This window comes from Sapajus apella, unplaced genomic scaffold (assembly GCF_009761245.1).
Source record: "Sapajus apella isolate SASKATOON/1434 unplaced genomic scaffold, GSC_monkey_1.0 scaffold64, whole genome shotgun sequence".
NCBI classification, from domain to species: domain Eukaryota; kingdom Metazoa; phylum Chordata; class Mammalia; order Primates; family Cebidae; genus Sapajus; species Sapajus apella.
The window spans coordinates 2553453-2575747 of record NW_022437004.1 but is presented as its reverse complement, the minus strand read 5'-3'; the positions used below and the strand labels follow the sequence as shown (position 1 = coordinate 2575747).

General features: G+C 38.7%; 1 protein-coding gene and 1 pseudogene across 1 annotated transcript; both read right to left on the bottom strand.

Annotated features, from left to right (window-relative positions):
- Positions 1-860: 860 nt before the first annotated feature.
- On the bottom strand, positions 861-3641 carry LOC116530020 (annotated as a pseudogene).
- A 5256-nt stretch (positions 3642-8897) lies between these two features.
- LOC116529911 (guanylate-binding protein 6) lies at positions 8898-20389 on the bottom strand. Its single transcript, XM_032247819.1, has 10 exons — positions 20178-20389; positions 19252-19379; positions 16605-16714; positions 16204-16400; positions 13934-14179; positions 12607-12887; positions 11681-11893; positions 10662-10764; positions 10102-10295; positions 8898-9152 (listed from the first exon to the last, which is right to left on the bottom strand). Exons 1-10 carry the CDS (start codon positions 20365-20367, stop codon positions 8913-8915), a joined length of 1902 nt encoding a protein of 633 aa, XP_032103710.1. The 5' UTR covers positions 20368-20389; the 3' UTR covers positions 8898-8912.
- Positions 20390-22295: the final 1906 nt, after the last annotated feature.

The following is a 22295-nucleotide window of genomic DNA, read 5'->3' as shown; positions in this document are numbered from 1 at the left end:
TTTTTGTTGTTTTCCATTGGCATAAAATATTTTTTTCTATCCATTTATTTTAATTTGATGTGTACTTTTATAGGTAAAGTGTGTTTCTTGTAGACAACAGATTATTGCAGTTTGGTTTTCAAAAATCCACTCAGCCTCCCTCCCTCCCTCTGTTCTTTCCTTCCTTCCTTCCTTCCTTCCTTCCTTCCTTCCTTCCTCCTTCCTTCCTTCCCTTCCTTCCTTTCCTTCCTTCCTTCTTCTTTCTTTCTTTTCTTCCTTCTTTCCTTCCTTCTTCTCTCCTTCCTTCCTTCCTCCCTTTCTTACTTTCTTTTTTTCTTTCCTTTCTTTACTTTCTTTGCAGCTGTAATATATTTTCTTCCTCCTGGGCCTGGCAGACTAGTAGCAGAATACAGACAAAACCACTGGAACATGTGGGACTGGAATAGCCTGATGTTGGGCTACGTGGGTAGTAACTGTGAATGGGTGGACCAGGGTGTGTAAGGAGTGGAGTCATCCTCCCAGAACTGAGAGAGGGCCCTTGGGGCATGGGAGCAATGCAAGTGTTGATGTTGGCACAGGTACAAGAGTGAGGTTATGGAGTGAGAGTGACATGGGTATGGTGGGGTGGGGTGACTGTTGGCAGAGTATGTTAGCATGTCTTACAGCCAGGGACAACTCAGAGCATGGCATGTTGGGGCATATTTGACCCCAGATGTTAGCTGAGAAGCTGGGTGTCAAGGACTGGAAAAACCAAAGGTCCATGGGTCAGCAGGATGCATGAAGATGTGACTGCAAATGGGATCAGCACTGGAAAGGACTGAGGCTCCAAGGTGACTCCCATAGCATGTGAAAGAGCTATTTTAAGCAAGTGAAGGGGCAGGGCTGGGTCTCCCATTTAGGAATACATTGTCAGCTGCAGCCATTCTTGGATATTCACTTGGATTGGTCTAGTGTCATCTTTGTCGAGAAATTTCAAGTCCTGAAACAAAGCATCCAGCCTGACTAAGCAGTTGATAAAGTTGTTGAAATCCATGTTCCCTCCTTCACCCAAGTAGTGTCAGATGATTATGTTGCAGAGTTGCTCATTCAGGTGAAACCCTGCTGCCTCAAAGGCCCTGTGAGTTCACTGCTGCAAATGGTTCCTGATCAGTGAACATCAAATTGCTTGTATATTGCCTGTCACCTTTTGATGTTGTTCCACAGGTACTCTAATTCCTCAAAGCCCAGCTTGCCTGTGGTGTCACTATCCATTGTAGCCACCATGCTGTGCCATGTATCAATGCTAAAACCATGAGTCTTCAATTCAGTCGTATTGATCACAGACTTATTGAGAACATTCATGAGTTCTGCAACCCTGACCTCAATTTCATCCCCAGCCAAGTGGGCAAAGAGTCTCTGGAACTGATGGACCTCCTCACTCTTGTTGGCCTCAGTGTTGGAGCAATGTGTGTGTGGAGGCAGGGGTTCAGGGTTGTGCTGTGTAGCCACCTCCCTGATGAAGCTAATGACTTCACCCAGGAAAAACGTCGTTGCTTTGCTGCCTCTGCTGAAGAACTGACTGCCGGACCTCTGGATGTCAGGTGGGAAGTAGCAGTGGCAGCAGCAGGAGAGAAGAAGACCTGGATAGGGGCCTGGGGAATGTGCTTGGAGACCTGATCAGAGGGGCTAGGGACTCTATGGCTTTTGATTAGAGAGTTTTGTCCATTCACATTCAATGTAGTCATTGATAAGTAAGGACTTAATCTTGCTATTTCATGTGTTTTCTAGTTGTTTTGTGGTCTTCCTTTCTTTTCTGTCTTCCTTTTAATAAAGGTGATTTTCTCTGGTGATATGTTGTAATTTCTTGCTTTTTATGCTTTGTGTATCTGTTGCATGTTTTTTGGTTTGAGGTTACAATGAGGTTTGCAAATAATATTTTTAACCTTTATTTTAAACTGATGACAACACTGATTACATAAACAAGTAATAAGCAAGCAAAGAGAAATTAATAAAAATTTATGCTTTAATTTCATCTCCCTGCTTTTCAAATTTTTGTTGTTTCAATTTATATTGTATTATACTGCCTATGTCTTGAAAAGTTGTTATAGTTGTTATTTTAGATCGGTTCATCTGTTAGTCTTTCTACTTAGATATGAGGAGCTTTTACATCACAATTATGGTGCTATAATATTTTTTCCCTGTGTCCTTCCTTCCACCAGTGAGTTTCATACCTTCGGATGATTTTTTGATTGCTCATTAATGTCCTTTTCTTTCAGATTGAAGGAATTCCTTTAGCATTTCTTATAAGAAAGGTCTGTTATTGATAAAACCCTTCAATTTTTGTTTGTCTGGTATTCACTGACTTTTATAAATTATAAAATTGACTCATCGAAAAAACTATACATGGGATAATTTTAGAGTATTAAATGCAGTGAATCATTTCTCTTGATTGTACATTATTCTAAATACAAACTGAAATTAGTCCATAAAGAGATCTTTGGCTTTTGATGCTTTTTAAAATGGATTTACCCAGTTTGAATTTTCACTAATAATCTCAGAAAACACCCATACGAATTCCTGATGTTAAAATAAATTGATTTTGTTGGACTAAGTCCTTTTTTTGTTTCTGTTTTTTAATTTAAATTGAGTGCTTTAGGAATAATATAAAGGAATTTGGGGATACGATTCTTCCCCAAAATATAAATTATTTCCAATTTTCCAGATAGAATCTGTTAAGAATTTGATCAAAAATACGATACTAAATTATAAACTCTTGATGGCAGTAGAGCTACAAGCCAATTCTAGAATTCTGATATAGTTTGAAGATGTCTAATTTTATTTTTCTGATCTTTGAATCCCTTCTTCTCATGCCCTAATCTCATTTCCAGTCTCATCTTTCATTTTTACACACCTATTTAGTGCTTCAGTCAGACGGAATAATTCTACAGCACCTTTAGTAAGACCTACACTTTCTAACATGTTTGACTTGGCTTATGCTGGTCTTTCCACTTGCATGGTTCCTTCATCTCTGCAAGTACACCTTGTCTAAATTTTTTAAAGACTGGCTATTTTAAGCTTAGGGCTATTTTTAAAGGTCAGACATATTCTCTTCTTGCTCTGAACTCAGACTACTTGTTCCCATTTATTGGAATCACCACATTATCTTTTACATTGTAGCTTTTGATATCATTTCTGGCAAACATTATCTCCCTGGTCACATTTATATTTTTACATGTTTATCTCCCTCAACAGAAAGTCATCTTTATAAGGGCAGAGACTACTATATTGAACTATGAGTAAAACAGAATGCAGTGCCTGGCATTTAGTGAATAAACAATAAACACTTAGTGGCTTTAATTTACAGCATTTTTATCCTCAATACAGCCCATAACTGATAAAAAATTGCTTAAGAAATGCTTGTCCACATCTGAAGTTTCAACTTAAGACTGTTTTCAAAATGTATGTTTTTGCCCTACTATCTAGCTGTATATAGCCTAGCTGAAATAATGAGTGAACAAATGAATGAATGAAGAGTAGATTCCTAATCTCTTGCTGCCATATACTTTCTAGGTTGATTGCAAGAATGAGCTGTGGATGTTTGCACTGATAGTGCGTTTGAGTGGCCACTTCATCACAACACCATGAGCACCATCAATCACCAGGCCTGGAAGAAGCTGGGGCATCATTCTAGGACCTGAACCACCATGATTTATTGATTTTACAGGAGTGGCAGCTAAGGCTGTTCCTCTTTTTTATAACTCAAAATCAAGATTGGAGATAAGAGGATACAAGGCCAAAGAGAATGTTCATAAAACTTGTTTCTAAGTGATATTTGGAAATTGTGAGATAGGATGCTTGTCTTTCCTTAGATAAGGTCTAGCTATGTGGTTGAACTAACAAAGCTAACCAGGGTACTATCCTCACTTAGACCTGGGGAAGTAGAGAACTCCACTGAGTGTATGAATTTCTTTTTAGCTTAGTTTAAATTGTGCAGGATTTCAGGCTACAACAGAAGATAGTTGAATGCCTCATTACCAAAGATGAGTCCCTGAAGGATGTCTTAAAACTGATTTGAGGTGACAGAGCATGATATTGGTGGCAGAAGATTCAGTAGGAGGTGGGAATCAACCTAGAAATTTGATGTCAATTTTTATGTAAGACTTGATCAAAGCCTGTTTCAGTGGTGATTTTTGGTTGTTAAAAGGTGATTGATAATTTATTTTCATTATTTTATTCCTTGAAAAACTCCAGCAGCTTGAGCTTGAACACATTAAGGAAATTTAGGCCCAATGTTGGATCAAGTGATTTTAGGCCAATTAGTACCATGAAATTTGTACCATATCCAGGTTACAATCAGTGCTATAACTTTCTAAGGGTCCCATATATATATATGTATATATTCCTTATTAAATACATTTTCTGTCCTATATAAAGAAAAATAATTACAGTCATCCCTCAGTATACATAGAGACTTGGTTCTAGGAACCCTGTGGGTAATCCATGCAAACTCCTTGCATACCCAAGTCTAGCAGAATTCATGTATACCAAAAGATGGCCTTCCATATATGTGGGTCTCACGTTCCTCAAATAATGTATCTTCATACTGTGTTTAGTTGAAAAAAATCCATGTTAAGTGAACTCAAAGTTCAGACCCACGTTGTTCAAAGGTCACTGTAATCAGATTGGAAGTTTCTAAGCACAGAATAACAATGAAATAAAATAAACTACTTTTAAAAACATATACTTCCAGCATATTTTGCTAGAGACTAGATAGTTACATCTTTCAGAGAAAGAATATTTATACTTGAAAAAGTCAAGGAAAAAAATAGACATATTCTTCCAGTAAGACAATAAAAATCTTTATTTTGTCTTTGTCAGGTTGTCACCTTCTTCATTCTTTCACACAGTCTAATAAAAGGTTAATTTTGTAAGAAAGGTCTGGCCCTCAACTGATTCCTGGAATATAACCAATAAGCCCTTAGAACAACCTGCCTTATAAGAATGTTTTGGACATGTTGAGGGCTTGGACTATACCAGATACTTTCTGCTAAAAATGTGATTTATGGTGGAAGTCTTAGGATATGCCTTACCAGTTTGACCTCTGAAGGGTCAGGAGTCTGAGTAAATAAGATCAGCCACATGAGCACTCCTTTCCTAAGTGACTGCCCTCTAATAAAAACACCAGGCACTAAAGTTTGTGTGACCATCCCTAATTGACATGTGTCACACATCGTTAGTGGGAGAATTAGGTAATGTCTGTGCAACTCCCAAGGGAGAACACAAGTGCAAGCCTATGCTTGGTCTCAGACTCTGGTCCATGTCCCTTTTGCTTTTGTTGGTTTCAATTTGTAGCTGTTTAATGTAGTAAGTTGTAACTGTGAGCATAAAATTTTTCTGAGTTCCATGTCTCCTAAAGAGTCATTGAACCTGAGGATGGCGTTGGGGTCTCTTGATCCCACATTGTTATCAAAATGGCATTCACTAGAATGTCTGTGAACCGCTGAAACATGGCAAAAGCATGATCAGTAAAGGAAGGATAACTGGTGATTATAAGGTGGTCTTATTGTGCCCCAGCTGAATAGTGTTTTAGTTTTCTTGAACTATAGTCTTTAGATAACATTGAATGAGATTCTTGTTAAAACCATCAAAGATATCTGAAATAGATCTATCCAGTTTTGAAAGTATCAGATTTGACCAGATATAAAATACAGGATACTGAAAGGTCTAAAATTGTTCTAATTTCTTTACAGATCTGGGTGAGCCTCTCTGTAAAGCACAGAGAAAAATTCTTTCTTTGCTACAGTTTTATAGAGACTGTGATACATGAAGTTACAGATTTGTGTGAGGTCATAGATTTGTCTCAGTCACCATATAAAGCATAGAAAAAAATTCTATCTTTGACTCAGTTTTACAGAGACTGTAAGACATGAGGTCTAGAGAAGGACACTGTACCAGGTAAGTTTCTTTTCTTCTCATAGCCTTTATTTTTTTTTTATTTTATTTTTTTGAGACAGAGCCTTGCTCTGTCACCTGGGATCTGTCGCCCAGGCTAGAGTGCAGTCGCATGATCTTGACTCACTGCAACCTCTGCCTCCTGGGTTCAAGTGATTCTCCTGCCTCAGCCTTCTGAGTAGCTGGGATTGCAGGCATGTGCCACCACACTTGGCTAATTTTTGTATTTTTAGTAGAGACAGGGTTTTGTCATATTGGCCAGGCTGGTCTCGAACTCCTGACCTCAAGTTATCCTCCTGCCTCATCCTCCCAAAATGCTGAGAATATAGGCTTGAGCCTATATTCTGTGCCTCGCTTTATAGCCTTTAAACCACCTCAGAGACCTTAACCTGCTGTCGAAATTTCAAACTACCTATTATCACAGATCTCTGGAAATTTCATGAGATTCTACCAACTGAAAATATTATCATTCATGCGTTACCCCCTTTTTTTTTTTTTGAGATGGAGTCTCACTCTGTCATCCAGGCTGGACTGCAGTGGCGCAATCTCAGCTCACTACAACCTCTGCCTTCTGGGTTCAAGCGATTCTCCTGTCTCAGCCTCCTGAGTAGTTGGAACTACAGGCATGTGCCACCACACCCGGCTAATTTTTGTATTTTTGTAGAGATGGGGTTTCACTGTGTTAGCCAAGATGGTCTCAATCTCCTGACCTTGTGATCTGCCTGTCTCGGTTTCCCAAAGTACTGAGATTACAGGCGTGAGCCACAGCGCCCAACCCCTTCCTATTGTTTTATGCTTATAAGAGAAGCTTATTTAACACATCCTATGCCTGAACATACTCCTGAGGGGATGTACAGAAAATAAGTAAGGTATTCGTCGTCAAACAAACTTTACTTTTAATTTGAAACAAATACTATATTGCAAAAAGTTGCGCTTGGGCCAAGACTATATTTATTTCCTGGATGCTCTGTCTCCCTATTTTAACAGGTAGTTTATGATGACTTTCCATGATCTGGGTACCATGGGCAACTTGAATCCTGATTCCAAGAGTCCTTGAAATGTTTGGGTATTTGTATTTCCCTAGTATATGACTATCTAGTAAATGGCCCCAGGGGTTTCTTAGGAGGAGAATGGGGGAAATCATTATCATGTATTTGTGTCCTGGAGTTGCAGTGTCCTTTTCCTGGGATACTGTCCTCCACTCAGCTCAGTTCAGGGTCTGAAATTAGCTCAGATCAAGGTTATGGATGTGACACTTTATCGGGGCTACCTCTCAACTTCCTGGTTGAGAGGTATTATTTCACTTGATTATTTTCTCCACAACCCATTTAACCCTATGGCTGGTCCACTGCAGTGACCATCTTCAGAATTCTCTCAGTCAGGCCTAGCTGTCTGCCACTCATTACTATAACTGAATCTACTTAGATTCAACAATTAAGGGTCAACACCAGGCCTCTCTGAGTCTGGATCTATCATCCCCCATCAAGGGGTTCAGCTCTGGAAAGGCACACTATCCTTTCCAAATGAGCCTACCACAAAGAGACCACTACTGACTTTACAAGGTTGGCAGAATCCCTCTTATCAGTGCTTAATCTTAATGTTTGGTACACTTGTGCTTCTAACACCTTAAAACTGAAATTCAGAGATAGGAAATAGAGGCTACAGCAGCTGAGATTTCAAAGGCCACAATAAAGTGTATGCCTTAGTTATGAAACAAATAGAAAGGATTGAAAAACCAGGCCAAAATGAAAACAAGAATAGGATGCAAATTTTATGCATTCTAGTATTCAGATTTTAGTCTTAGACCCCTCGTTTAGCTGGCTGATGTAATTCCTAGAAGCAACAAGCAATTTCATCATCTGATAGTCAATTTCACTATTTTTTATTGTTTTCATTATCAGTGTTGTCTCTTACATTTTATTTCTGAATAGATAAAATAAGATTTCTTTACAAAATTCAAAAGATAGACTATAAAATGAAGAGTATGTGTTCCTTCAACCCCTACATTCACCTGGTTCTTCCCAGAAGGAGCCAATCATAGTAGACTTTCATTCATCTTTCCAGAGATATATGTGCATGCTTATATATAATAATTGCATTTTTTTTCTTGGTGATAAGATATTCTACATTGCTTTACAAACTTTTCTTTTCATTTTACAATATCTCTTCAAGACCATTCTTTACTAGTACAAATAGAGCTTCACTGTCAATTTGTTTACTGGCTATAGAATATTCCAGTTCATACACATACTAAAATTTATCTTACAAATCTTATGTGAAGGACATTCAAGTACATTCTCATATTTTGCCATTAAAAGCAATGACTCAGTGTACCTCTTGTATATAAATGATTTTTCAAAATTATATTTCTTAAAAGTAAACACGGTTTTTCAAAGTGTGTATGCACCTGTTCTATCTAATGTGGGCCAGACACTAATATCCTCTAATAAGCACTTTTTATGTTTAAAATTTTGCTGAATGAGGGCCAGGTGCAGTGGCTCACGCCTGTAATCCCAGCAATTTGGAAGGCCGAGGCTGGTGTATCATTTGAGGTCAGAAGTTTGAGACCAGCCTGGTTAATATGGTAAAACCCCATCTCTACTAAAAATGCAAAAATTAGCCAGGTGTGCTGAAATGCACCTATAATCTCAGCTACTAGGGAGGCTGAGACAGGAGAATCTCTTGAACCCAGGAGGTAGGGGTTGCAGTGAGCTGAGATTGCATCACTGCGCTCCAGCCTGGGTGACAGAGTGAGACTTTGTCTCAAAAACAAAAAACTAAAAACAAAACAAAAAAAACTTTGCTGAATGAAAATAAAAAACATACAGATCAAAAATTGGCCAAAACATATATGTAGTAAGCTTCCTCCTTCTTGGCCTGATCCACTGCTCCATGAAGGTTTTAGAAAGAGAAGAAAATAATAGGTGAGGGTTATCTCTACCCTTCTGTGCTCAGAGACTAAAACAGATCTGAAAGGCAGGGTGAGAAACTTTATAATGTCCTTAAAAGAGGAGTTTATGCTTTTTAAATAATGAGCTCACACCTTTGACAACCTGACCAATTAATTTAGCAGGAGCAGACAATATTGAAGTTAGCTCATCCCCAAGTTTGTCCAGGGTTCGTGCAATCCAGGGAGTATCATCATTTTTTGTAGTATCGATCACATGTTTCAATTGACTTATCTCTGCATTCATCTCCTCAGATTTCTTCCTAAATCCTTCATCAAGCAAGTCTTTTTGGACCTAAAAAATGTAGGAAGAAAAGTAAATTTTTAAAAATCCCCATTCTATTAAGACTTACATTTTGTATTTAAGACCTGTGTGGAACTTTTTAAATTTTACTCTTAAAAACATTCTCTCAATGATTAGAGGAGAAATTGGACCTCGACATTGTGAGGAAGCATAGTTTACAACTTTACTAATATTCATCCACTATTATGGTTTTGCTGTGGTGCTAACTCAAGTATGAGGACAAATTCTACATGTTTCTGCCCAAAAAAATGCCAGTTGGGAGGTAGCCATTGGTCTGATTGCATAAATTCTCAGCACCAATTGGGCAGCACGGTCACCATATTATTGAAATAACAGGAACTTATAAGCTGATGTAGAAATCCCTTATAAGAGAACTTCCAGATGGACAAGGCGAGAATTCTCCCTACACTGTGTGCTAATTTGGGTAGGCTATCCACACACATAGAAACAACTGCAGCAAGTTTAGAAACTGTCCCTTTCCTGTCCTTTTAAGCTTGGAAATTTCTCATAGCTGTATGTCAGCATGGAGGTACCTCAGGGTGTTTGGGTGGTAGTAGAGCTCCTAGTAATATGTGGTCTTGGTAAAGCAAACAGCTGCTGCTCATATCAACTACACCGTGTGGAATATCTGTTCAACTTCTTGAGATTACCTTTAAAATCTCCCAAAACAGCAGCTCCAACCCTATTTATATTCCCCAAGGAGTTTTAGGTCATAGTCAAACTGAACTCTCCAGAATCTAAGTATAGAGAAGAATTCCAAGTCTTACTGAAACAATATTAAAAAAAAAAAAAAAAAAAAAAAGATGCAGGGCTTTTAGTGACTTCCAAGTAGCAAATGGTGTTGTGCTTCCTTCCATGATGTTGCCGTGACCTTCACCAGCCCTTCCTGAGGTGCCTGGGCAAGGACCGCCTGGCCTGCTGAGGCCATGGGCTGACTTACCTTCAGCTTGTGCTCCAGCATCATATTCTGCTCTCTCAGTATGTGTTCTCTTTCCATCTGCAGCTTCTCTTTCAGCTGGGCTATGTTTTCCTTGAGACTCTTCTCTTGGGCCTCCATCTGTTGCTGCTGCTCCTGCAGTTTCTGTTTTAAAAGCTCCTGTTCCTTCTCAGCTGCCTCCTTCTTGGCCCGATCCACTGCTCCATGAAGGTTTTAGAAAGAGAAGAAAATAATAGATGAAGACCCATCTCTACCCTTCTGTGCTGAGAGACTAAACCAAATCTGAAAGGCAGGGTGAGAAATCACAGAATTTACCCAGGTCCACACCATTAGGAGCACATTAAGATGCACACATTAAGAGCACATTTGAGAATGTGATGGGAAAGGCTCTGCCTGTCTGGCTGATGTACCATCACAGCCCTCCTTGTGATTTTCAGATTTAGCAGAGTGTGTGTTCCACAGAGGAGGCAATTCCTCATTTTATGAAGGATTTCCTGTTAAATCTGTCAGATGACATTGTAGAAACCTACCCATCCTGCTGCCAGCTGAGCCCTGCCACATACCTGCTACTGCCTTCTCTTTATTAGTGAGGGCTTTATCTGACTGTAAGATGGATTTCTCTATCACCACCTGTGACTCCAGGAATCTCTGGAAGACCTCTTTTGCCTGTGGAAGCAAGAAAAAACACTTGATTTCTTTGAAAATCGATATTCCAGGTATTAGTGTTGCAAAAACAAATATGGTCTTGTAACTTTTGCTTTATGTCTAAAATTACAATGTGGCCCCCTATGAAGTGTTGCAGGCTCCTTAGTGTGGCCAGAGCCCCTCCTCATCTCCTGCTTCCCGTCTCCCTCCAGTGCCTCTCCCACTGCTCTTATATCTCCCTGTACCTGCTCTGGGTTCCAGCCAGGCAGAACTATGTGTACAGGTGTACAAACTCCCAATCTCTGATGCTTTTACATGTTTGTCTTCCAGTGTGCAATGCTGCCTCTAATCTGTGCTGTTGCTTTCTTCTGGCACCTGCTGGCTAGAACTTTAGGTGAGTTGTGTAATATTTCTTGGGTACTAAGTTCAGTTCTGTCAAATTTTCAAAATAAGGGTGCTTCTTAAAGTCATTAGGAGGATTAAATTGAAAGGCCTGGGAAAGACTTTAACAATATACTGTAGGTAATAACAGCTCATTGTGAGTTAGCTGTATTATTACTACTATTATGTTTCTTACCACCACCTAAGTAGCTTATTTTCAGAGGTCCATAAGTGTCATTACTCTGTATGTAATTGTCTATTTATTTCGCTCTCTCTCATTTTGATCAGCTTTGAATACAAAGATTACATTTTACCATGCAAATCACCGGCTCTTGGCACATGACTAATTCTTATTCTATTTCTCCTGGATTTCTGAATACCATACTCTTTGTCTAGGGATAAAAATTTTTATTCTCAGAAATAAATGATAAGTAGTTGGCACTGAAAGCTAAGGTGTTATACTGTCCCTCGGCTCTCTAGTTACTACTCACGGCTGGTGCTGAAGCCTCCATTCACTCTTTCCTATAAACTTACCCATGCTCTCCTTATTCCTCACCTTTACTCCTTTCCTGGGCACTTGCCAATAGTCCTGTTCAACCCTTTCCTTTGTTTCCATGTAGAGCTTGTGCCCTCCAGGAACAGAGAAACTTCCTGCTGAAATACTTTCCATTAGGGCCTTTGAGAGCTCACTGAGTTTAGCCTGGCAGTATTGAACAGATGACTCTTCATTCTGCAGCAAGAAATCCCCCTTCTTATTCATTGTGATTTCCTGCAAGGAAAATGTAGAGAGATGTCACCAAAAGAAACAAATGGAGGAGATGAAATTCTAAAGAATCTGGTAGAAGGGTCAATCTAACTGTGGTCCTCATGAGAAAAACCTTCTAGTGGAGTAGATGTGGAATCAGACACACTAAACTTGATATATTCATAATGCTAAAAATTCTCTTCAAGACTATGGAAAAGTTCATCAACCTTCCTGAGCTTCAGGTTCCTCATCTGTGACATGATGGGACTACATTCCATAATCTCTATGGTTTGCTGCAACTGTAGCATCCTGTGTGCCTGTCCTCAATGGCACAAGGATTCAAGAAAGAGCAGTGTAAGTTGAACAATGGTCCGGTATGAAGATCTGGTAAGAGGATCTTTGTTTCCTGGGAAAGGTGGACTCTGCACAGGAAAAGTGCACTGCTCAGGAATGACTTGTGGGTGTTCAGAGCAGGCCTGGAATCCTTAGAATTATTCACTTAAGGAAGATCTTAAGTGATCTGTATTGATTTTACCTCAGTTATCAGAAGGTTTTCCGGTTGAATGCTTAAGGTTTGGGGAGGTAAAGAGATATGTAGTCGTTTGAAACTCTATCCCTCATGATAATCCACGATGTTATTCCTCAGTGACAGATGAGCACTGGTGTCAATAAAGGCAACTATAGGCTTCATTCTTCAAGGGGAAGGATCATGAACAGTAATGACTAAGACAAATTACCACGAGCTTCTTCTGGAATTCCTGGTTTTCATCCTTGAAGGAGTGCTCCATGAAGATGGCAATGGCTTCCCTCTCACAGGCCGTGTGCACGTCCAGCAGCTCCTGGAGCGTGTCTGTGGGGAACCTCACCCGCTGGGCCATCTGCTGGCTGTAGTGGTCGGCTGCCCTCTGCATGGCCGCTGAGTTCTCCTGCTGGGCCAGAGTTGTCACTGCATTCTCCAGACAAGGTACCCTTCCACTGTTGATGGCATCTACATAAGTCACTGCCAGAGTCCCCAGACCTAAATGAACCAGGAGATGTAGGGGGTAATAGGAAATTAAAGCTCAGTGGGATCCTAGGCTACATTTCTGAGCACACTCATGTGCACATGCACACATGCAAACACACACACCCACACCCCTACCTCCTTCTGCTATTATCACTTGCATTTTCATACTGACTCTTCATGTTTATGGATCTCCAGTCACCAGTGCTAAAAATTTTAATATCTACTTTTACGTAACACACTAGAGGGTAGATGGGAAATACTATTTCTCATTTAAACAAATGGCAAGGAAAGTAGTTTACACAGGTAAAATGATGAGGCAGGGTAAATCATATCACATTTATTCCTAATTCTGAATCTACCAATGGATTTTCAGGGACTTATGGATAATATTTATTTCTAGACCTTTTTTTTCTTTTTGAGACAGGGTCTTGCTCTGTCACTCACGCTGGAGTGCAGTGGTGTGATCTTGGCTCACTGCAACCTCCGCCTCCCGGGCTCAAGCAATTATCCTGTCTCAGCCACCTAAGTAACTGAGACTGCAGGCGCATGCCACCATTCCCTGCTAATTTTTGTATTTTTTGTAGAGATGGGGTTTCACCATGTTGTCCAGGCTGGTCTCAAACTCCTGAGCTCAAGCAGTCTGCCTGCCTCTGCCTCCAAATGTGCTGGGATTACAGGTGTGAGCCACCACTCACAGCCTTCCAGAGCCTTTTAAACTTCCAATATATCTTTTGTATTCACTTTGCAAAGAACACTGACCACACAGGACTTCCTCTAAGAAAATGTTATATGTCTGTTTTTATATTCAGTTAGATTTTTTATCAGTGAAGGATTATTTTTCAGATCTGTGGAAGCTACAGATATCAGTGACAGAGTTTGCAATATTGGAGAGGAATTTGTAAGCTGCAATAAGTGAGATAATTATACACATTTCTTCATTGAGTGTGAATACCTATATATACATAGTTCTGTACGGAATCTAACAAAAATCCTGAGAAACACATTATACAATATATTCAACACATGAGGCCCCACAGAAATGTGAAAAGGAGACTCACGATTCCCAGTCACCATGATTCCCTCTCTGAGGGTCTTGGTCCTTGCATGCGTGAAGATGTAAGAACAGAAAATATTTGTTTGTTCCTGGAATTTGGGATCCAGTTGCTTTTCTGACACCTTCTCGATACTGGCTAGAAGGTCTTTATCATTTGTTGGCCGGTCAAAGACAAAACATTTCCGTTTTGGAAAGAAATGCCTGATGCATTCCCTGGGCAAATTGGATGTTTGAATTTTGGGATTCTTGCCTGGGGGATAAAGAAAACAGAGAATATATTGAAAAAAGTCTTGGTAAAACGGAGCTAAAGTTATTTTTGACAGGGTTTATCATCTTTTTTGCTGTCTTCTATGCTTATAGCATAAACATTCAATACTTCTGTGCACATGAAAGTTGCACCAGTGACAAAATGCTGGCAGGAAACTTTGGGGGACATCCGACCCAAGTACAAACAAAACCCATGGCTGGTGTCTGTAGACCTGAACATAGTGCCAAGTATAAAGTATTGTTTATGAGATATTTACTAAATGAATGGCTGAATTAATGAAATATCAAATGTAAATTTCTGGTCCACTTCATTCCATGTAGAAACTGAGCTGTGGGACCAAAAAAAGAGCCAGAAATTGGGATCGTGAAAAAGATACCATGATTATTTAAGGAAACTACATTGATGCTAAAAGAATTTGTATAGTGTTAGCTATTTTTTAGCAAAATCATCTGAAGACGAAGTGTAACAAGAAAGTAATTTTGTTTTGTTTTTTTCCAGATGAGGTCTTGCTCCATTGCCCAGACTAGAGTGCAGTGGCACAGCTATAGCTTACTGCATCCTTGATTTCCCAGGCTCAAGTGATCCTTCCACCTTAGCCTCTTTAGTAGTTGGGACTACAAGTGTGCACCATGACACCTAGCTGATTTGTTCTAGTTTTTATAGAGACAAGGTCTCACTATGTTACCCAGGCTGGTCTCAAACTCCTGAACTCAAGTAATCTTTCCACCTCTGCCTTCCAAAGTGCTGACACTGTAGGCTTGAGTCACCATGCCCAGCCAAGAATGTAATTTTAAGATAATCATCACTTCTCTATAAACTTTTAGGAGCAAAAGACTCTATTCTATTTGACAGTATTGTTCTTCTGCCTATGAATTTTTAATAAATGTTTCAAGAAAGCATAAATAGAAAAATGAAAACAAAAATGAGTGCACTGGAATTGATATTTTTCATAAGGTTTTATCAGATACACACACACATAAATGTAACCCATTAAAACAATTATTATGAAATTATAGCATGGATACATATGTTGAATTTAAGAGAAAAACCATAACATAGAAAGTAAAATGAATATTCTGACAATTATCAGAAATTTTGAAAAGGCACAGATTGTAAAGACATGTGTTTCTTCAGGTTACTTTAGTACACAAAATCATTTTTGTAGATGACATAACTCTACGGGTACCAAAAAGTTATATCCCTCCATGAGAAGAATAATATCTGTGTAACATGTTGATGTAGTTTGGATGTGTGTCTCCTCCAAATCTCATGTTGAAATGTGACCTTCCAATACTGGAGGTGGGCCTAGTGGGAGGTGTTTGGGTCACAGGGGCAGATTTTGCATGAATGCCTTGGTACCACCTTGCGGTAATGAGTTCACACAAGATCTGGTTATTAAAAAGACTGGGACCTTCCCCACTTTGTTGTTCCCTTTCTCACCATGTGACACACCAGCTCACTCTTAACCTTCCACCATTAGTAAAAGCTTCCTGGGGTCTTGACTGGAAGAAGATGCTGGTGCCATGCTTGCACAGCCTGCAGAACTGAGCCATATAAACTTTTTAAAATAAATTACCCAGGCTCAGGTATTCCTTTATAACAATGCAAACACACACATATATTTTTATTACATAGGCTTTTCATTATAATTTCATGTCTAACAATTATCTGGTCAATCATTCTCTTAACACAGAAAAGCAGAGGGCAAAACAGGGATCACGAACATCTTGTTTTTAGAAAGTCTTAGCACCCATTGTAATCTGAGTGCTAAGGTACTGATTGTACAAAGAACAAATCTGTCTTGAATAATCTATATGCACTTTAGGCTCTATTCTTCTTTAGTGAACTAAACTCCATTCCTAGAGCTCTTCAACATATCTCCCAACCCCCATTTCTACAGACCTCAATCTAGTCTAAAACACAAATGAAACCCCAGAGATGACAGGCAGTGTTTAGCAGATCACACACCCATTGGACTGCCCACAGTCCAGGCCACACTTTGATACCTTGAGTCAGCTTCAAGGCATTCTCCAGGTACTCATCTTCTGTGATAGGATGACCGTTCAACTTCAGCTCCAGAGTGAAATCTCGTACAGTCCAAATAAAATCTGGAAAGAAACTCACAAACTCGGTAGAATCTTCTACTCCATCAGGCCTTGGGGAGGACTTTGCCTTAATTAGTTCTGTGAGCTCCGTCACATAACTAGGACTTAGCTAAGGAAAAGCAACAGCCTGCCCACAACTCACACATTTCTCTTATTAAAAAAATTATAAACATTCTCTTTTGTCTTGGGTTCCCTATGCTGCACCAAAGGTAATTAAATAAAAGGGAAGGAGGAAATGACTTGCATTCCATTCCTATAAAGTCAATAAACTTGGTGGTTCTGTTCTCTTCCTGGAAGGATACTGCAGCTGCTCCAGGGCCTGGTGGTTGATGGTGCTCATGCTGTTGTAGACAAAGCAGCTGCACAGGAGCACGGCCAGGGCAAAGATCCAGGAGTCATTCTTAGGGTCACCCTAAAAAGCACAATAGAGCAAAGGACTTAGGAGTGTAGCCTTTAGAAATTCACTGAGACATTTATTTTGTTAGTCTTTCATTTATGATTTCAGCTAGTATATTTGCTATACAAAGAAGATAGACATGAATGTAAACAACAGTTTGACAGTTACAATAAGCCTTCTAATCACAACTTCTTTACATGTAAAAGGATTCTAATTTTAATAGGGGTTTCCTTTTCCTTAATGGGGTAAAATAAGATGCATATATAGAAAAACTAGCACAATGTCTGGCTCTCAGTTGGATATGCATGATAGGTGTTAACACTCCTTCAGTCTACACCTATTTATTGGCCATGCATCATGTAAAAAAACCATACCATAGTATACATAACTGGGGATTTTAATTATATTCAGTTAAATTCAGCAAACACTTATAGGAAACTGAAGAATATTTCTCACTGTTCTTATGTTTAGAAAAGCAAATTTAATAAATTTACTCTCAAGGTGACTATTTCAAAGCTGTGACAAACATTCATAATGATGAATTCAATAAAAATGACAATATTTATAAAGAGATAACATCTTAGTAATGTACATAAGCAGTGAAACCCATAGCTATGTTAAATTAAAAATTACAAGTCTATCCAGGAAGATAAGAGCTATGAAAATTGAAGAAAGTGTATGTGATGTGAATGCTTCTGGGAAGTCATGAGCTGAATGTTAAAGAATTGGTGGAATGTGGATTTGAAGAAATGAAGGTGATTCTGCAAGTAGAAAGACCCACAGAAACAAAATTAGATATTGTAGATTTCAGGAGTCACTGCAACAAGAATAGAGTTTATTGGTTTGACTGAGCAGAGGGTAAGTGCTGAAGATAAGACTGAATAGGGAGGTCCAGCACCTGGGCTGTGAACTCTGTCATATAACTGGGACTTACGGGGTTGATTAGTTCTGTGAGCTCCACCACATAACTAAGACGTAGCTAAAGGTTAGGCTAATTTGTTTTTATAAATTAGGGCATGTCTAAATTATAGAATAGTCCAGGAATTATTTCTACCCTAAACAGCATACGTAACTCATTCCTAGACCAAATATAAAAACTGAGATCTAGAGATTTCTACATGATTCTAAGAGATTCTATATGGGATTTTGGAGGTAAGAAGAATAGCCTATTCATTACTTTATGTCCCTCAATCCCTAATTTTTATAAAAGTAATCAATTAGAATTTTTCTTAAAGTAGGACTTGTGAGAAACTATAAACTATTTAGACAGGAGTATATCATTATTTGATAGATGACTTTAAAGTACCTACAAAAATCCCAAAGGCATTTTGTTTATTATTATTATCTTTTTATGCCCACAGTGGTTTCTAACTCCTAGCCTCTAGCCACCTCCACAATTTTATATTTTTTTGCTGTACTATTCACAATAGCCAAGGCATGAAGATTTCCTTCACAGATAAATGAATTTTTAAAAATGTGAAATCTATACACAATGAAATACTATTATGCCTTTAAAAAGGAAATCGTGTCATTGGCAACAACTGGCCCCAATAATATTCTTAAATAATATAAAAAACAATCTGAAAATTAACACAGAATCACAAAATTTCTTGAGTAATCAAAGTAATCACGAGCAAGAAGAACAAAGCTGGAGGCATCACAATTCTTGATTTCAATATATATTGCAAAGCCACAGTAGTCAAAATAGTACAGTACTGGTGTAGAAACAGACATATAGATCAATGAAACAGAATACACAATGTAGAAATAAATGTGTACATCCACAGTGAACTCAGTTTTGACAAATGTGTTGAGAACACACATTGGAGAAAGGATAGTCTCTTCAATAAATGGTCCTGGGAAAACTGGATATCCACATGCATGCAGAAGAGAAATATTTGATCCTATTATACACCATACACAAAAACAATTCAAAATGGATTAAAGACTTAAATAGAAAACTAGAAACTGGATCCAGAAATTCCATTACTGTGTGTCTATCCAAGGAAAATGAAATGAGTATGTCAAAGAGGTATCTGCAATCTTATATTTATTGTGATACTATTCACAATAGCCAAGACATGGAGTCAACCTGTTTCCATCACAGATGAATGAATTTTTAAAAATATAAAATCTTTACTTGATGAAATACTATTACACCTTCAAAAAGGAAATTGTGTCATTGGCAATAACCTGTATGAACCCAGAGGACATTAAGATACGCGTGGTATCTATGATACCGAGAGATCTTTGTGGGTAGGACCTTCACTTTGTTCACCAATGTCTATGTTACTCAGCCCGGAAGCCTGGAACTCAACTGCTTAACAAGCTTTTATCAAATTGAATCAAATCATTTACCACTGTGCCAAGAAATAAAAGAATGTTTTACCTAATATACCATGATAACTAATCTTGTCTAGTGTGATTCAAACAGGCGGAAGTTTGCCTTATTCACTATAGTTGGATTTCCAGTTTTCACAAATAGATCACAGCAGTTAAACTACAAGGATCATGTCTGGAATAAAAGAATGTGTCTATGACTTCTGTCTTACCTTTTCCACATCGCCCAGACCCTCGGTGTCCAGAAGAACAAGGGTATGGTTTGGCTTGAAGGGGTGGGGCACACACCACATCCAGATGCCCTTGGTTTCAGACTGCACCGTGGAGCCCAGAGGGAAGCCTGCGGGGAAGAGGAGGAAGCTAAGCACAGGGACAGCAGAGCAGCCAAGCAGCCCTTGGGGCCGCAGCGTCAGACTGGTGGATTGTAACTACCCCCAGCATACAAGATGATGCTTTCTGTATTTCCTCAAGAATGGCTCTCTCTGTGAGTCATCTATTTCAGAAAGCAAGGGACTTTCAGTGTGATAATGATACCAAGCAAGGGCTCAAAATGGAGACAAAGAGGAATCCATGAATCAGACAAAATGGAGATCACTGAAAACAGGAGCATCTTAAAAAGTGGTGGGGTTCAAAGTTAGAGAGGAGTGGGTTGAAGAAAGACGCAAGAAAGAAAAAATTCAAACAGGGAAATTGAGAATTTTTTGCATTGAAAAGTGATTAAAACAAACACAAAAACAAAACAGAATTTGGTGGCCATGATAGGATGTGAAACTCGGGAAGGGTTTTTAAGATTATACAGATTAAAACAACTTCATATGTTGATGGGAATATTACATGAAGAAAGAAAAATATGTTGTAAGAGAAAGGAGACACAATTACAGTAGCCCGGGACTTGAATACACAAGGGAAGGTAGGATTCTGGGCACTAATAATGGAGAGTTTCCTTAATAGGAATGAAGGGAAAAATATGGGAACAGATTATTGTAAGTGATTTGGTGGTAAGAATTAGAATGAGAAGGTTGGTTTATTGAAAGGAATTGGAGTCTTGCTTCATGTGCCTGGGGTAGAGAATTAAGAAGCTGAGATATAGCTGGGATCAAGCAACTGGTCTGTGTCCCAGGATACCACTCAACCTCACCATGATTCTGTCCTGCCAGTTGGTTCATCAAGTAGGATTTGCCTGTACGGTACAGTCCAACAATGGCCACCACCACCACTGGCTGAGAAATCTGGTCAAGAATCCGTATAGCTTGCTGGTTCACCGACAGCTTCTCTTTGTTGTTTTCCACCAGGCAAATGGGAGCCAACATTTTGGGTACAGATTCCATGGCAACTGCCAACTTAGAAGAGCCTCCTAGTAGAAATAAAGTACAATATCATTATTTGTCTCACTGTTTCCCAAGCACCCATCAACATAGGACTGATGAGACTTCTGTGTTTCTATTGGACAACATGTAATCTTGCATTAGCAGATGGGAGAAGGCTTCTTTTATCACTTTCCTAAATCTGTAATGACATAAGTGATGAAATATGGAGTGTTATCTTCTTTAAAGTTTTACTTCAGTAGTAATATTAACGTCCAAGTAATTGTTACCATAATAGGGGGCCCACTAATACTCCAATTCCTGTGATGCATGCCTTAAGTATCTGACCTCACTGACAGAAAAACCTGCAGCTTAGAGATTATTATAGCAACAAATATGCAAATGATATCCTAAGTCTTACAAAGGGTACATGTAGAAATCATAGAGCCAGGATTACAAACTTGAACAATTGAGTAAAATAGCAGGCTAGGAAGTTCTAAGCCCTTTTTTCCTTGGAGATAACTCAAAACAACTTAAAAAATGGCTAAAATCTTATAGGAGCTCTGGAAAACAGTCAAAAGTCTACAGCAACCAGGTAAATGCCCAATACTTTTCAAAGGCACATTCAAAATTGTAGGAGATTCCATGGCATTTTGTTTGCTAATTCTACCCACTCCACTCAGTGACATGGACTTAGTTTGGAGGAGGTGGGTGTGTAGTTCCCAGTTCCCTCCCTTAAAGTGGAGGGAGCAAAGAAGACCTTATTTATAACACACTAATTTGAGTGGGAGCAACATTTTCTGGCTCTGTTTTGCCTACCTTGGATTTCTGGTATGTCACTAACAATGATTTCTGGTATCATACACAATAATTTCTTGTGTATGGTACCAAAACCAGAGGAAGCAAGTGAAAAAAATTAAAAACACCACACTTCATCACAATTAAAGAATTTTGTGCATCAAATAACACTATCAACTGCATAAAAAATATTTGCAAATCATATTTCTCATAGAACACATAATGAACTCCTAAAATTCAATAACAACAACAGAAGAAAAAAATTAAGAAATAAGAGAGGACACAAACAGATGGAAAAAAATTCCATGCTCATGGTTAAAAAGAATCAATATTGTAAAAATGGCAATACTGCCCAAAGTAATTTATAGATTCAATGCTATCCCCATCAAGCTACCATTGACCTTCTTCACAGAACTGGAAAAAAACACCTTAAGCTTCATATGAAACCAAAAAAGAGCCCACATAGCCAAGGTAATTCTAAGCAAAAAGAACAGAGCTGGAGGCATCATGCTACCTGACTTCTAACTATACTACAAGGCTACAGTAATCAAAACAGCATGATACTAGTACCAAAGCAGAGATATAGACCAAGTGAACAGAACAGGGGCCTTGGAAGTAACACAACACATCAACAACCATCTGATCTTTGACAAGCCTGACAAAAACAAGCAACGGGGAAAGGATTCCCTGTTTAATAAATGGTATTGGAAAAACTGGCTAGCCATGTGCAGAAAGCTGAAACTGGACCCCTTCCTTATACCTTATACAAAAAGTAACTCCAGATGGATTAAAGGTTTAAACATAAGACCTAACACCATAAAAACTCTAGAAAAAAACCTAGGCAATACTATTTAGGACATAGGATAGGCAAGAACTTCATGACTAAAACACCAAAAGCATTGGCAACAAAAGCTAAAAAAGACAAATGGAATCTAATTAAACTCCAGAGCTTCCGCACAGCAAAAGAAACTATCATTAGAGTGAACTGCCAACCAACAGAATGGGAAAAAATTTTTGCAATCTACTCATCTGACAAAGAGCTTATATCCAGAATCTACAAAGAACTAAAATAAATATACAAGAAAAAAACAACCCCATCAAAATGTGGGTGAAAGATATGAACAGACATTTTTCAAAAGAAGACATTTATGTGG